General features: G+C 39.1%; 3 protein-coding genes across 9 annotated transcripts in view; 2 read left to right on the forward strand and 1 right to left on the reverse strand.

Moving 5' to 3' along the window:
- LOC135708744 (putative uncharacterized protein DDB_G0286901) overlaps positions 1–14,322 on the forward strand; it is a 197,130-nt gene extending 182,808 nt beyond the window's left edge. For both annotated transcript variants that reach the window (XM_065230873.1, XM_065230872.1), the window contains 2 exons: positions 33–706; positions 13,833–14,322. In XM_065230873.1, coding sequence (XP_065086945.1) covers positions 33–706; positions 13,833–13,997 — 839 coding nt within the window. In that variant the 3' untranslated portion in view covers positions 13,998–14,322. The remainder of the gene's footprint in view (positions 1–32; positions 707–13,832) is intronic.
- The window catches only part of LOC135708757 (neuroglobin-like), a 193,795-nt gene that overhangs the window by 165,438 nt on the left and 11,702 nt on the right, over positions 1–16,655 (reverse strand). The window lies entirely within an intron of this gene.
- LOC135708760 (MD-2-related lipid-recognition protein-like) lies at positions 14,429–15,319 on the forward strand. Its single transcript, XM_065230905.1, has 3 exons — positions 14,429–14,613; positions 14,822–15,105; positions 15,182–15,319. Exons 1-3 carry the CDS (start codon positions 14,520–14,522, stop codon positions 15,284–15,286), a joined length of 483 nt encoding a protein of 160 aa, XP_065086977.1. The 5' UTR covers positions 14,429–14,519; the 3' UTR covers positions 15,287–15,319.

A 16,655-nucleotide genomic window follows, 5' to 3' on the forward strand; every position in this document is an offset into this window, starting at 1 on the left:
GAAACGTCAACTTCAGTTTTTTCCCATTACAGTATTCGGCCTGGACACGGATGGTGCTTCGGTAACCAACACAACCCGTTCGCTGGATTTGGAATCACTTCTCGGTGGTCCGTGGGACGCTGGTCAATCAGTCAGTGAATCGGAAACGGACGGTGGGCTGCAGCAGATCCGTAACCAGCTGGAGGGTCTGGAATCCATGTACAGTGAGGTGCTAAAGATGCTTGGCAATCGTATGGCCAGCAACGACATTAATCAACGGGCCAACCGTCGACGGCGACATGGCAGCCTGTCGTCACTTCCATCCAGTTCGGTTAGTGGTCGACCCATACGGGACCGCAGACGAACAGATGAACGCCGAAAGGTGCGAGATATCCGTGGCATTAACAAACGCTTCCAGCGGTTGGAATCGCACGTGGTCACCCTAGCTCGTAGTGTGGCTCATCTGTCGTCGGAGATGCGTTCGCAACACGTTGTTGCACAGGAACTGGAGGAGATTCGGAACGATATGGCAATCCTGCGGTCCCAGTCGATGCACCATATTCCGTTGAATGCGAGTACCGGTGCGGCTGCAGCTGCTGCAGGTGGCAATGCGAGCACGAAGGAACCCATGAACCTGACCAATCCGAGACGGGTTAAGAAGTTGACCAAATTCTTCGGAGAGGATCCACCGTTGATGAAGTTGTTCTTGAATAAGCTCGGCTATGAGGTAAGCCTGGGGGTGGGGTTTGTTTGCTTGGAATGTCAATGCAACTCGCAATCATCTTTTGCTCGTTGTGTTTGTTTTCTTTTTTTCAATTGGGGTATAAGGTATAAGACGCGAAATATAACGCAGCTTTAGAGTTCTAGCTAGGGCTGAAATGATGCAGAATTGGAAAGTTCAATTTCCGATAAGAATTGATCAAGAGTTTCTGATTTGAGTAACTTGAAACGTTCAAGTGAGCACGTGTTGAGTAGTGTTTTTTTTTTTTTTTTTCCTTTATTATAGAGATTTTTAGCCTAAGGCTAGTTCATCTCTTAGTGTTGGGTAGTGTATCGAGAAGTACAAAACGTTGTAACGTCACGCAGACTGCTCTAAATATCTTAGTATTTTTTAAAAGAACCCACAATTTTGCTGGAATTGATAGAATTGCCTTTAAGTTCTACAATTTTCCATAAGTTTTATAAAGTTTATAAACGCTCACGGAATCACTTATTTTCCCTGAAGTTTCCTATGCTTACTTTAATTTCTCTAAATTGATCAAATGTTCCGGTAATTTTTCTTATATATATTTATAATTCCCTGAATCTTTTTAAGATTTTAGATCATTCATAGAATTCTCGGAATATCCCACAATTCCAAAGAACTCCTTGAAAGTCGCTGAATATTTCCTTAAGTTAATGGAATTTTTGTGATGTTATCTGATCGTCCTCGAAGTACTCAGAACTTCACTGAATATAACGAAACAATCTTAAAATATCTAAATTTACTTTACTTCTCTGGTATTTCTTGAAAATATTGGTTCTTGATAAAAGTTCTCGCATTATTTTTTTAATTAATGGAACTTCGTTGATATTCTCTAATCAACTTAGTTAAGTTTAAAAAAAAAATTGATCTTGAAACTTCCATGCAGGGTTCCTTCCATTCATTTCGGCTAAAAAAATGTTTTATTAAATTATGGAATAATAAGATATTATGATAATAATAGGTTTGCGTAAGCAACAAGACAAGATTGTAAGGTTTGTGTTTGACACATAAAACTTGCAAATTTAGCTTTGACAGAGTCACAATGAGTGGTTTTCTGATCGCCTTTTCGCGAAGAGTGAAGAGCGAAGAGTGGGTGAGATAAATGACAAAATCGCTTATTGCGACTCTCATGTAGCAAAATTGGCAGGTATTATGTGTCAAACACAAGCTTTAAAATATTTTCTTGTTGCTTACACAAGCAAAATATTATCATATTATCTTATTATTCCATAATTTAATAAAACATTTTTTTTGCCGAAATGAATGGAAGGAACCCTGCTTCCATGATATAACACCTATGAAATACTCTCAAATTTTCCAGATGTTCTTATAATTTTGATTGCGTTCCAGAAATTTTCTCTGAGCAAAAAGTCCCGGAAATTTTCTTGAAACTTATTTAAGGTTTCTGCAATTTCCTTGACATTTTTTTAACTGCCCTTTGATTCTCGTGAACACATTTAAACTTCCCAGGAACTCTTTGGATTTCTGTCAAGTTCTTAACATATTTCTGAAGTTTTTATAAATATTCTGAAGGTCTCTGTACTGAATCTCTCGGAACATCTTCAGGGTTCTTCTTCTTCTTCTTCTTCTTCTTCTTCTTCGCATTTCAAGCTTATTGCATATCGCATATTAGCTTATTGCGAGCTCTCAACTTAGTGTTCTAGATGCGCTTCCACAGTTATTAGTTGAGAGCTTTCGATGCCTGTACCATTTTTGCATTGGCATAACCCAAGTAACAAATCTAGAGCTGCTTGGCTATATTCCAAATTTATAAAGGTTTTATTGCAGCTGCAACCATTACCTACAGCTTTATGACGGTCATATACAATGCAAGTCATGAAACATTCTTATAGCTATCTACAAAACCCCTATAAAGCTAATTAAAAAAACCAACTGATACTTATGCTATTTTCACTTATGAAAGGTTTTATGATTGCTTTGAAGTATACAAAAAAGTAATATAAATTGCCCTTATAAAACCAAAAAATTAATCCTTTCGTTGCTTTATAAATAAGCGCAATAAAACTAGTTGGCCATGAAACAGTTATTTTAAAACAATTATAAGCATTCAGTTGCGACTTGTCAGAAATGTAAATAGGTGGTTTATTTTTACAACATAGAAAAGAATCAAAACTTTCCGGTACTTCCAAGCGGAGCGCAAAGAAAATCAACAAAATTGTTAGCATGAGCATGAAAACATTTCGTGTATACGTCTCGCTCGCATATATATGGGGTGACACGGTCGAATCTTGGTCGAAATGGTGACAGTCCTAGGGCAAAAAGGTTGAAATCACGCATAACTTTTCATAAAGGTTAATGTACCATTAAAAATTTTTCTAAATGTTTGTAAAATTCATCGGTTGCACCCGTAGAATAGGAATATGCATTTGCCCTCAAATAAAAAAATGAATTCAAGCTGAACATTGCATTAGGTTCTAAGTAATATTGACAGATTCGCTTCGTCAACTTTCTCTTTGCATCCCCACGGTCATGTAAAGACATTCCCAGGTATTTTCAGCACATAAATCGATAAAAGAAGCTTTTATCTAGCATCCAATACGACAAACACATCAAGAAACGGTTCTGTGAATAAGTTATCAACGAAAGAGAAAGTTGCGATTTTTTGCGCTTTGGGAGATATTAATGTTCAAATATTGTGTTTTTTTTTCTCGTTTTTTCAACAATATCTTTGAAATTTGAAGCTTAATCCAGTATGTTTCTTCACAAAAGCTAATTATTTAGTGTATTTGCATAAGAGAATAATAAAACATTATAAAGCTGTAAGCAAAAAAAAAACCGAAACAGAAAAAAACCATATTTTTGACATTTTTTTCTTTAACTCCATATAACTTGGAACCAGTAGACAGAGGAAATTTAACGTCTTTGAAATAGCTGTTTATTTTGTCAAGATAAACAACTTTGCCCAAAACATCAAGTCTCCAAAACGTCAGAGAAAGAAGTTAGATTGTGGCACCATCTTTGCGGGAGAGTTTTGAACTATTTGTTTATGTCAATAGATGGTCCTTATTATGACGAGAAATTTTGCCGAAGACACCAAGTCGCGGAAATGCTTCGTTTCGGAGTTATTAATTTTGATCCGCTAGGTTGCATTCCTGACCCAGTGTGCAATGTAAGCATTAGACATTTTAAGAAATTGCGCTTGGTGTTTTTCTTGCCTGCTGTCCTCTGTCGCCATATTGTCATTATGAAAATGCCATTAGCCTTGGAATAAAATCCAAGAAATTTCAATAAAATAATGACTAAATAAGAGATCCGAAATGATTTCCAGTGTGTATTGGTATGAATTTATGTATTGAGATCAATTTTCTGTAAAATTAAGGTAATTCCATCAAATTCATTTGATTTCTGAAACAATCTTGTTTGTTAACTTGAATTATTTTGGAGGCGCATTTATTTAACGCTCATATTATCTCAATATACACGATAACATTTCAAGCGCATATGTTTTGGAACTTCTAAAAAGTCATATATTTTCTTTAAAATTATCACTAATGTCGCCATGAAACAAAATTGATGGCATGGTGATCTTGACACCAACACTCAAACCTATTTTTACCGCTAAAGATTTCCATTTGGAAAAAAAAGTTTCAGCAGAACAGAACAACAACAAGCTAATTTATGGCGGTTGCTTTGAAGCCAATACAAATTAAATTGGCTTTATAACTGATTTTCACAAAAGCGTAATAAAACTGCTTGGATACAATATTACTCTTATAGAGGCTATGAGAACCTTTTATAGAGTATGAGGCTTCCTGACAAAAGGTTTTAAGACAGCTTTATTGTGATTCTCAAACATGCTTTATAAACCTTATCAAGAGTGGTCCACTAAGCTGTATGACGATCTTATAGCGGTTATCAAAAGGTTGTGCTGGAGCTATTAATTTTATTGGCGGTTTTATGAAATTGATCTCAATAACCACTAATAGAGTGCAATAAAACAAGAAATGCTACTTGGGAATTGTGTGACAATTCCAATCATACTTCTATGCCCAGGGAAGTCGAGTAATTTTCCAACCCGAAAAATTCCTAGACCGGACCGGGAATTGAACCCAGCCACCTCCAGCATGGTCTTGCTTTGTAGCTGCACCTTTACCGACTGAGCTAAGGGAGGCCCCTACATCTTAAAGGTTCTCGATTTTATTTCAGCACATCATGGAATTATCCCGAATTTGTCTAAAATCTGGCTTATACTTTTTTAAACCAATCCAATAGTCTGGGCTAAAATTTCGGGGACTTATGTTTAAGATCTCTGGAATTCCCCAAAAATCTCTATATCTAGTTTTTCTGAGATAAATAGAACTTCTTAAAAGTTTCCACATTTTTGCTAGTACGAACCTTCAAGACATTAAAAATGTTGTGATCTTAGACTTACTAAAATGAAGTAAAGCTATTTCTTTAAAACTGATTGTCATGTCTTAAAAACGTTTGTGTTAATTGGTGTTGTTGTTGTTTTACAAAAAATAAGTCATATTTTTAACGCATTTCATAAATGGCTTTCTTATTATTATCCAGGAAATTATCCGCCAAACTTGTGGAAAAACCTGGAAAAGTCAGAGAAGTTTATTTAGCCAAATAAGTGGATACCCTGTAGATAGAGAAAAGCGATTAAACGTCAAAAAACTCTATACAAGGTCGTCAACTTCGAATTGTTAAAAAATTAGAACAAAATCGAAGACAACATATCAAGAAGACTCTTCCATTTTCTCGTACGACCGCTTTGAGGCAGGTACAATTGTATCATCTGCCGTTCAAAGGTAAATGCTTCGAACGAATTTGATGGCAAAGATTACATCCTCAGAAGAAAGGTTTGTGTATTTGCTCATTTTTCTATGCGTTGCTTCCACCTTCGCTCAAGTGCAGCGCTACTGTATCTGTCGCTTGGATTATGGCAAAGTTGGCAGTCTTCTTGATATGTTGCCTTCGACAAAATCAGGCCTATCATGCACACTGCAAGAAGAGTGATCAATCTTGAAATAAATTCACATTAAAAAAAGTTTAAAATAGTGACTGATTACAAGACAAAGTGACTGTAGTGACTTGGCCTTAAAAAAGGAGACTTTTTAGTGACTTGCTTGAAAAAAGTGACCAAGTCACTAAAAAGTGACTCGCTACCAGCCCTGTAATTATGAGCAGCATTTTACATTTATCATAAATTATGTCCGTTACCGGTATTAGATTTCTCATTTAAAAAAAAACAGATTTCAGTTGAGTATTTCACTTTCATGATGGGACAATTTGAGAGGATTTTGTCAAGGGGTTGGTCACCCAAAATCAAACTGGGGCACACCCGGGTGCAGTCAATGACGTTGTTTGGCACCAATGGTTACAATTTTTATGATCTTCAAAGTTACTGGCAACACTGAACTTTTTCTGCGCCTGCGCAGTGTGCATATGTCAAAATTTGTTATTGATGTTGCCACTCCTAGTCAAATTATTTTCAAAACAACCGTGAATCTCCACCAAGTCACGCCATGGATTCTCAAAATCGTTACACCCGTGACGGCAGTCGCATCCACATTTCCTCTCATACGAAGAACAGCTGACAGTCCCCCTTATTCTGCGAGTCACGTGACTCTCTGTCACCGGTGAGGTGACAATTGTCACCTCGTGTGAGGTGACTCTCCATGTAAATCAAATGGAGAGTCACCTCACACGAGGTGACTATTGTCACCTCACCGGTGAGAGAGAGTCACGTGACTCGCAGAATAGGGGGAGTGTTATCTTGACCTGACCGAGGTTTCCGGCCATGGCTACACGAACTAGCGATGCAGCTCCCATAACTGCGGCTGCTTCCAATGATGCTGCTGGCCCGTCTTTTTTGACGAATTTTAGAGGAGACGGACCAGCAGAAGGAACAGCATCAGCAGCAACTAAAGCAGCAGCAGCATTGGAATCAGCCGCAGCCGTGGGAGCTACATCACTAATTTGTGTAGCCGTGGTCGACGCTGGAAATCTTGGGCCGGTCACGACAAGCGGTGCTTGAGTTTTAATCGGAAAGTCAACAACCAAACAAAAACTATACCATCCGACTATTCGAACTGCTCGAATATCATGGCGGTGGCACCATCCATTCAATCGTCCAACATAATCACCCATATTCTTGTTTTCGTTCGAACCGTATTCTCCATACAAAAATATTTTTTTTTGTATGGAAAATACGGTTCGAACGAAAACAAGAATATGGGTGAATGTTGGAAGACCGTCTTGGCAAAATCTCAAATAGTTCAACAAATTATTTTTACTCTCGTTCCTTTTTGCACTTAACTAACACAATAAGAAATTATAATTACGAATCATAACATTAACTACACAGAAAAAGGAAAATCCTTTCCTTTCTCAGAAAAAAGCTTCCGCTCTTTTCAAAGCTAACGTGTTTTCGGTGTTCTCGTTGCTCCACGCACCGTTCATCTTCTTGGAGGAGGAGAAGCATTGCTTCATAATGAACGGGAGTTTTGTGCATTTTTGATTATCGCGCTGTGGTTGCACTTCATGTTGACGTTCACCGCCAGGGCAACGCTCGGGAACTCGACCAATCCGGAGGAGGAACTTCCCGATTTCAGCGGGAACATTCGCACTTGCGACGGGTGGCAGTCCTTGGTGGTGAATGCAGTCAGCAGCAGATCCTCGGACGGCATACGGGTGGGTTATTGAAGAAGTGGAGAATGCGATTTTTGCTGGCCTGAGAAGCGATTGTTCTTGGAGGCGCTGTAGACCTTGGAGCTGATCGAATTGTCCTGCAGGGTGTACGGGTTGGTGGACTCTGACAAGTAGTTCAGTTTGGAAAATTGGCTGGTCCGTTTCCGGTCAGCGGTGCCTCCTTCATCAGTCCGACGTGTGTTCCGGCAGGTGTTGGTTTCCAGTTTTCCGACGGATGATAGTCGGGCGGTGAAGAATTCGGTGCCAATCCATTTCCTCCGCAGCTCCCAAAAGCGTTGGTTGACTAATGATTGACGTTCGTTGTGCGGGGTCGGCCTTCCGCCGAAGAGAAAAAAGTTGGCGCAAAACAAGTGTGTAGAGTGACCACCCCTTGGATTTTGTACAGTTTCATATACCGTATGCGTGATAATGTTTGCACCATCGTACAAATAAGGTTCCCGTTTCATCTGTGCATATAATACCTTGGTTTTCTTTTCATGCAACCTATAGCTCATACCGTAGTAGGCTGTGTATAAAAGAAAATGATTTACTTAGTTTGACAGTTGCACCATGACGAAGTGGCATCGTATTCGTGATTTGTCCCACGCGCAAATGTCGCAAAAAGACATTTCAATCGACGTGAGAGTGTCCCGGTGGACCGTCAAAAGGGTTTTAGACCGAGAAAAGAAAGGACAACTATCTGCGAAGGTGGCCACAGGTTGTCCGAGGGTTACCGCTGCTATCAAAAGGAAGATTCGGGTGAATCCAGTGCGTTCAATAAGGAAAATGGCAAAGGAACACGGGATCAGTGACTTTACGGCACGGAAGATCATAAAGGGGCGAAGTCGAGGGCACGGAAAAAACTCACATGATTACCAACCGCATCCGGAAGCTACGAGTCGAACGATGCAAGAAAATCATAAATGTCCTTAAGCGAAAAAATCCGATAATCCTGTTCACCGACGAGAGCATGTTTACCGTTAATCCCGTATCAAATTCCAGAACCGACCGGTATATTCGTTCTCTTCCGGTAAAAGACGTGGCCGACCAGCACAAGAACGTGTATCTGACCAAGCATCCTGCTAGCGTTATGGTGTTTGGATTGGTGGCTTCCGATGGCAAAAAATGGACCCGGTGTTCATTCCAGAAGGCGACAAGGTCAACACGGAGGTCTACATCGGGATTTTAAGTAAGCATGTTCTTCCGTGGATCAAATAACAGTACGGTCCGAAGCCAAATGTTGTATTTCAACAAGATGAGGCTCCGTGCCACATCTCGAACCGCACTCAGAAGTGGTTGCAGGAACATCTTCCGTTCTGGGCGAAGGATATGTGGCCGCCATGCAGCCCCGATCTTAATCCGCTGGATTACTCAATATGGCGCGTCATTAAGACAAAGGATTGTTCTAAACGCCACCCGAGTACAGCCTCAGACAAACATTGACCCGTACATGGAGAGAAATGGATCCAGACTACATTATTAGAACCTGCCGTGCATTTCAGAAGCTTGTGAAGGCCGTAATTGCAGCAAGTGGAAACTCGATCGATGATTAACATAGTTTAAGACTCTGAGAAACATCCCCTCTTTGAATAAATAAAAAAAACTCGAAAACGAAGTTTTGTGAATTTTTTTTAATTTTGACATTGCTCAATGGTGTAAACATTATCACGCATACGGTACGCTTAGTTTTTGTTTTAAATCAAATTTTTAATACCGCATGTTATTTATAAAACCTTTCCCAACTTAAGTTACGCTTTTTCTAGTAGCCTAAGAATTTTGCGTTTTTCTAGTGCTAAGCAAGCGGTTAGGGAAAATGGCTCAAAAAAGGTTTATATTGGTGCCAAATGGCTTTTATTGTAGCATAAATATGGTTTTCAAATGAACTTCACCTTTTTTGCAGCAAATGAATCTTGAAGTGCTCCGAAAAAATACCCTTCTGAACCATCTTCTGAACTGCGAATTGTGCATCCTAGTGGGACCATTAAAAAAAAGACGGTCACCCGAGCAGGAACGCCTTAAATTAGCTTGACTATGAGGTAAAATACCAAAAAATAATACCAAAAAAATGTTCCCACTGCACTATGGGTCAAGAATGCAATATAGCGGAACAACATTAATAACTCCGAAACGAATCTTGGTGTCTTTCATTATAATATGGACCATCTATTGACATAAACAGATAGTCAAAAAAGCACATCCTCGCAAAATAACAACACCTTCATGCAGGCGAATGATTCCTCTATCAGTAGGTATAATCTGTAAATTGTATCTGTCATATAGGAATACTCTCAAGAGACTAGCCCTGGGTTAAGCCCACCTGAGCGTTATAGTTAAGCCAGCCCTGGTTTACATTGTTTCACTTCAAAGGTTTGCAACAAATGAGTAGCTTTGCCACAGATACAAAAATTGGCGGGGCTGTGTACAAGACACGATCGCAGGGTTGACGTTACGCTACGTTAAGCTGTGTAGTGAAATTCTCGTGCATTTTTTCTAGATATTGATTTGAAATACAGTAGAAGTAACCCTATCATTTCGGTCCTTTGTACATATTTTGGATTTCCTACTTAGTAAAACTTGGTTAAATTCAGGACCTCATAAAAATGCGAATACATATTCTATTTCATTTGGTTCCTAAATTACAATCAGATATGAGTAAGGCTTTCTTCAGGTGATTCATTGAAGCGTCCAACAATGGCCGCCATGATGGCTGATATTCCCTATCACTTCAAGATTTCTAGGACACAAATCTTGGACGGTTGTGACATCACTCATGAAATTGAAACTCCTTGTGTACTGGACTGCAACAAACGTGAAGATCCAGTTTCTATGTTATAAGTTTTGTGAGAGCTGATATCTGTACTCTTGATTTTTTTTATAAGGTAATTAGATTGATCAGAAATAAGGTTTCCTCAGCAATTCAACTTCAAAACGCTAAAAATAAATGCACACACAAAAACGGAGTGCACAATTTTGCAACAATGTTATGCAACATTTCAATGCTGATCGGGATGATATCAATTAGCGATGAATTCCTCCAATAAGTACATCTTTTATGTACCAATTGAACGAATAAAAAAATAATACTAAGGATGTGTTCCATTTGGAAAATTTCCACTTAGATTTGACACTTCGAAAATAAATTAAGATTTTCGAAAATCGCTCTGTTGTTGATCGGCCGATTTTCGAGAAAGCGTCTGTCAAAACTGATTCCTTGTCTGTCAGAAATAAGTTTGCTGGAACAGCAGGTTATTTTAAAATTTTCCATCTGTCAAATTTAATTAAAAAATCACCAAATGGAACACAGCCTTAATAACTTGAGCACATAATCGTTTTTTGTAGTGTTTGTCGTATTAGATGCTAGATAAAAACTTCTTTTATCGATATGTGTGCTGAAAATACCTGGGCCAAGTGGATTCAAGGAGAAAGTCGACGAAGAGAATCTTGTCAGTGTTACTTAGGACCTAATGTAATATTCAGCTTGAATTGTTTCACTTACACGCAGGCAAAAGAACGTAAGAATTCCATAAGAAACACTTATGAATTTTAGCCATAAGAAATGAGTATGAATTTCATTGATTTGCCTGATGAAAAATAATGCTGACAAAAAAATAATAAATCGGAGCAGACTGGAACCGGAAAATGGACGTTGAGGCTAGGGGGCCCGTGTGTTTACCACTCGTCTTTCAACGCTTAGGAAAATGAAATGGTTAAAGGCGTATAAGAGCTACCTCATGTTACCCGAAAATCATTCATAAGTCACGCTTATCAAATTCATGTATGTTGTTCATAAGTCGAGCCTTATGATATTCTTAGGTCTATTTGCCTCAGTGTAGCTATGGTAATGTAAACAGAAAATCGATGAAGAGAATCGAACATTACAAGTCTAGATAAACATTTCAAAAGGTCCTATCTGTATTGATCGATTCTCTTCCTTGACTTTCTCTTTCGTCAATAACTCAGCTGCAAAACCTTTCCCTGATGTATTTGACTTTTTGGACGCTAGAACCTCCTTTATCAAACTATGTGGTAGAATTAGCGCGAAATCTGTTTTCATAGCAGTGGTTATGAAAAGAGAAAGTCGATGAAGAGAATCGATCAAAGCAGATAGGACCATTTGAAATGTTCATCGAGAAGTAGGCCCTTTTGAACACTCACTGTCGAATTTCAGAACCTAGCACTGAAAAAAAAAACTCGACGGTACCTCTATTTATGCTAAGTCCCTCCTACTTGAAGAATTATGCAATCGAACGGTTTCCTATGCCTCGCCCCCATCAGCAAAAAAAACTGGAGTTGTATAAACCCTTCTATATCATAATTTTCCAAGTAGGAGGGACTTTCATAGCTAATCTAAAAGCATAAATAGCAGGTACCGTCTGATAATTTCAGTGCTTGGTACAGAAATAAGTAATCTGTTTAAGAAAATCCTTTTTATCACCACAGAAACACCCCGTTTCCGTTTTCTTATGCAAAATAATGAATGTGCGTTTACAAGCGCACGAAATCTAAAAAAAAACATATTAAGTTTTTTTTAATTCAATCAATTGAATCAATAGATTAAAGTTGTACCGAGAATTAAATGGAGGGATTTCAAGCTAAAATGTTCTGATCGCGAAATATTGACTATCAATACCGAAATGTCCAACCCGTTTTGTGTGGTGTGCTGCTGATTTTCAGTGTTACCCAAAGATTAGGGAACTTTCATAAATAACGTAGTAGTTGAGGGAGGAGAGGGGTTTCAGAAGTTGGGACCGGCCATGTATTAGGTGTATTGCAAAACACGCTCCGAGGGGGAAGGGGGGTTAATTGGTCAAAAATATACGTAATTTATCGATGGCCCTAATTTTACTTTGACTCGTGGTTAAAATGATAGATGAGTTATCGAATAACCCTGCTATACGAGCGTTGTTATTTCGGACCGACTAGGAGTTAAATTTTGGTAATCGTGGCTGAGTTCGGTTTGAAAATTGATCAATTTCCGGCATTTTCGAACATTGAAAATATTTTACGAAATGTCACGTTTAACCACGAGTTAAATTTAACTCGGCAATTCGTACACAGCCCAAGAAGTATTTCTCGATTACTTTTTCGAAGGAACGTATCAGCTTTTGTAAACAACGCATTTGATCGTCAATTTGGCGTAACTGGTAGCTCGCCCACACATGCTAGTACTACCATCAGATAGGGGAAAATTTTCCCAACCTGTTAGCGGTGTTAGTATGTGGGGTGAGCTATTAGTTATGCCAAACCGACGATAAAATGCGTTGTTTACAAAAGCTGATATGTCCTTCCGAAAAGTAATCCAGATTTGTAGTTATCATTCAGGCAAGGAGCGCTTGCGCCATCGAGGCGACGCCGCTACCAGCAGCCAATGATCTCGACGGGAACGACGCGCAAAGTTCGAGGTGCAAAACTCAAACTCTGCGCGCTTGACAGGATCTGCCTTCCTACTGCTTCTGCTGTTGCTGCTGCTACTGCTCCTGCTGCTTCTGCTGCTACCTGCTTACCCGCCGTCCGAAGCGAAATTGAGTTGAAGCACATTAGCAGCGCTGTTTTATAACTTTTCTGATTTAAGCAGCACGATGTGCAACCAAATTGTACTTGATTATGAGACTGGGTTTGGAGAGAACGTTTATTTCATGAAAACAGTGAAAAAAAAATTAAAATTATCACTTTTTATTTGTCCATTTTTAAAACAGTTTTTTTTTATGAAAAATTGAAAAAAAGTTTATTGCAACAACTTACGAAAGGTATTTCCTATCGATTGTTGTATTTGGATTTTAATTTCATCCATAAATGACAAAGCTTATAGCGTTCAAAAAATTACACCTTTTCGTGACGAACGCAATTTTAGATTTTCGATTTACCCCCAGTACCTTCCCTTAAGACGTAGTCTACGTCAAAAAACAAGTTCTACACAGGAATACGGGAAAATATATAGCTGGGCTTATACGGTGCTTAAGACATACATGGTAAATTACTGCCATTGATAAGGCAAAACGACATTAAGTGAAACGACGTTCGAGCAAACGGTATTTGATCGAAACGATCTGATATCTTATGAATCCCATAAAAGAAACGTATAGCCATATCTCGTACACCTACTCTACTGCAAAATTGTTACTGCCATGACCCAAATCAGTTGGATTTGTCTGTTAAAGAAATTAGATATCAAATGAAGACGTATTTGATTAAAACAAAATAAATTCCACAGTACAACCTTTCTGAAAATTGTTCTCAAGATGTAAAAATGTGTCGCACATTTCAGAACTCATGTTACAGATGACTTTGCTCTCAAACATGTTTATGCGTATCACACAGCCATGATAGATGAGCTTGTTACTTCCAGAAACAAAACAAGTCGTAGATAAAATCAATAAAAACATTCAACGCTTATTTGAATCCGATTGTAAATGCTAACAAATAAAAATCAAATTGCCATTAATCTTTCCAGAAATACGCCTCCATCTTCGAGAACGAACGGGTCGGAATGATCGAGCTGCCGTACCTAGGAGAGGAGAGACTGCAAAAGATGGGCATCCCGCTGGGGCCTCGGTTACGAATCCTGCAGGAAGCTCAGATATCACTCTGCCGCGATACCACGCTCTGCATCGTGTAAAATAAATACAGAAGACTATCTGTTCTATATTATCAACTACTTACTCATATTCTGTAAACCTGAAGAAGCGCGACACAAACAACCGAGCCAAAGAGAATCGTCGATAAAGAAATTTTCGAGAAACCCGCCCCAGTGCTAACCCAGTAACCTCCGTCCGCCTCCCCGAGACAATAATTTTACTGTAGTCTTATTTTACTCCCATGAAGCTTACATTTATCTGTGCGAAGTCGTTCCTCGGAACGCCACTGGCTCTCGTTTCCAATACTCAACGGAAATCGTTAGTTAAAATACTGTTGAAATATACGATTTTTAATCATCATCGGAACATACGCTACTCGCTCCCGAGTAGTTTAATCGGAAAGAACAAAACAAAACAATCACTGGTAAAGCGATAACGGCTCGTCGTCCACGGAATTCTACACTTCTCGCAATCTTCCTCTAAGCTCAGTTTTCTATCGATCGACAAACGGTACGGACGTGTAGTCTTAACTTGTAGAAACAGCAGAACTCGTAGCATTAACCATGGGCAAATCATCCTTAACCATTCTTCTGCTTGTCGGCGCGATAGCGATTGTCCATACGGAAGTAATTAGCTTTGAAAATTGTAACGAAAGTGGTGAGTAGAGGTTCTTGATTGATAGAGTATAAGTATGATTGTATATACTTTAATCGTCCCATGGAAAATGGGTCTGACAGCAACTCGCACCATTACATCGTCTTATCAACCAAGGTTGGAGGTCAATCGGTGCAATAATCTCAGCATGTTTCAGACTATGAACGGAGCAGCTCAATACATGTTGTTATTTTTAACTTCTAAATCGTAGTGAAATGTACGGTTCACGAGGTACGCGTAGATCCGTGTCCGGAATCGACCCAGAATAAACCATGCGTGATGGTCAGGGGCTCCAATGCGACGATCTCTTTCGATTACACACCGGAATTCAATGCCGAAGCTGCTGTGGCCAAGGCATTCTGGACGCAAACAGCCGCGGACCTCCCATTTGTCGGATTGGACAATGAAGGATGCAAGTACACCCCGTGTCCGATCGCCGAGGGACAACGGCAGAGCTACTCGTATAATCTAACCATCATGAAGACGTACCCTCTCGTGAGTGAATAACCCTTGCGGTGATGTTGTGATGGGGAATTGAGTTGGATTTATTTTTATTTTATTTTTTTTGCAGCGAACGTACAAAGTCAAATGGGAACTGATGAACGAGGCCAATGAGATGTGCTGCTTTATAATTGATGTTTCTATCAAATCCAAAAAGGGTCGCACTCGTAACTAGTTTGTGGTATTGCTGTATGATTGAGAAAATATATAATGTTTAATTGATGAAATATAGCACGTTCTTTGAATCGAAATTCAAAAATATAAAATCGATGTAAACTAGGTAGGCTAGGTGAGGATCAAGCATAGTAACGAGGTCAGAGCATCCATTATTGTTGAACTGTAATCTGTAAAAAACAAAACAGTTGGTGTGATCCTGACCGCTCGAAGATAATTTGCATTCTCTCGACTTTGTGTTCATCCGAGTCTTTTTTTTGCACCGTCGTATTTTTCTACTCACAGTACAGTCTTCGAATGACATCCAAATTGAATGCAACTTGTTTCAAAAGATCAAAAACAATTCAAAGAAAAATATGGTACCCACTTATAAGTAAAGTTTATAAGTTCACCACATAACAAACGTCAAATTGTCGAAACTTTTGGCACTGCACGTAAACTAACACAACGACCAAAAAGGGTAATGTTTCCTAAATAAGATGGTGTTGTTAGTTAGCTTGGGAGTGCTAAGAGCTTCGACAAATTGGCGTTTGAATCTTTGTTTACAAAAGCACGTCCCTTTGTAAAAGTAATCTTCAAGTGTTTACATGTGCGAAATACTTTAAATATATATTTTCATTTTCCGTCATATACGTCATGAAACGTCGGTTGATGTGAGTCATGAAAGACGAACTGACCAAAGTCGAACACTCTGTCACTCGCCCGCTTCACCGAAGCTTGAAAGAAACACGAATAAAGCGATGGGAGAAAGAGAGACAAACAATTGACCACTTTGTCAAGCAGTTTTGGCGTGACTTTCTACCAGCGATTTCACAAAAATGGACGAACTAATTTCTATTTTTTTATGAAACGCACAAATGTTGGCTACTTTTCTCGTGGTTCTAGAAGCAAAAATCTAAAAATAATGTTTTATTTCAAAGTTCGAGTAAACATCATTTTAAAGGCTGATACGGTCAAAATTTGGTCAAGGGAAAACGTGTGTAAATCGGTGAAATCGTTTATTTAAAAAATCAAATTAAATTTCTTTTTCAAGTTCAATTAGTATAAAATTCAGGAAAAATATTCAGTTAGGCTTCCGCTTTTCCAAATCCGAATTGCCGGGCCTTACGCTTGACCCATGCCATCAGATTTTGTACAGCCACCTTGTCCACCTTCTTCGCCGCAGAAAGCCAGTTTGTTTTGAACTGCTGCTCGCCCTTAGCAGTTTTTTTGGTCTTCTTTAGGTTCCGCTTGACAATAGCCCAGTATTTCTCAATTGGGCGGAGCTCTGGCGTGTTGGGAGGGTTCTTGTCCTTGGGAACCACCTGCACGTTGTTGGCGGCGTACCACTCCATGGCCTTTTTACCGTAATGGCAAGATGCCAAATTCGG

This window comes from Ochlerotatus camptorhynchus, unplaced genomic scaffold (assembly GCF_037179485.1).
Source record: "Ochlerotatus camptorhynchus isolate MF236.1 unplaced genomic scaffold, CSIRO-AGI_Acam_v1.1 ptg000334l, whole genome shotgun sequence".
Lineage (NCBI taxonomy): Eukaryota > Metazoa > Arthropoda > Insecta > Diptera > Culicidae > Ochlerotatus > Ochlerotatus camptorhynchus.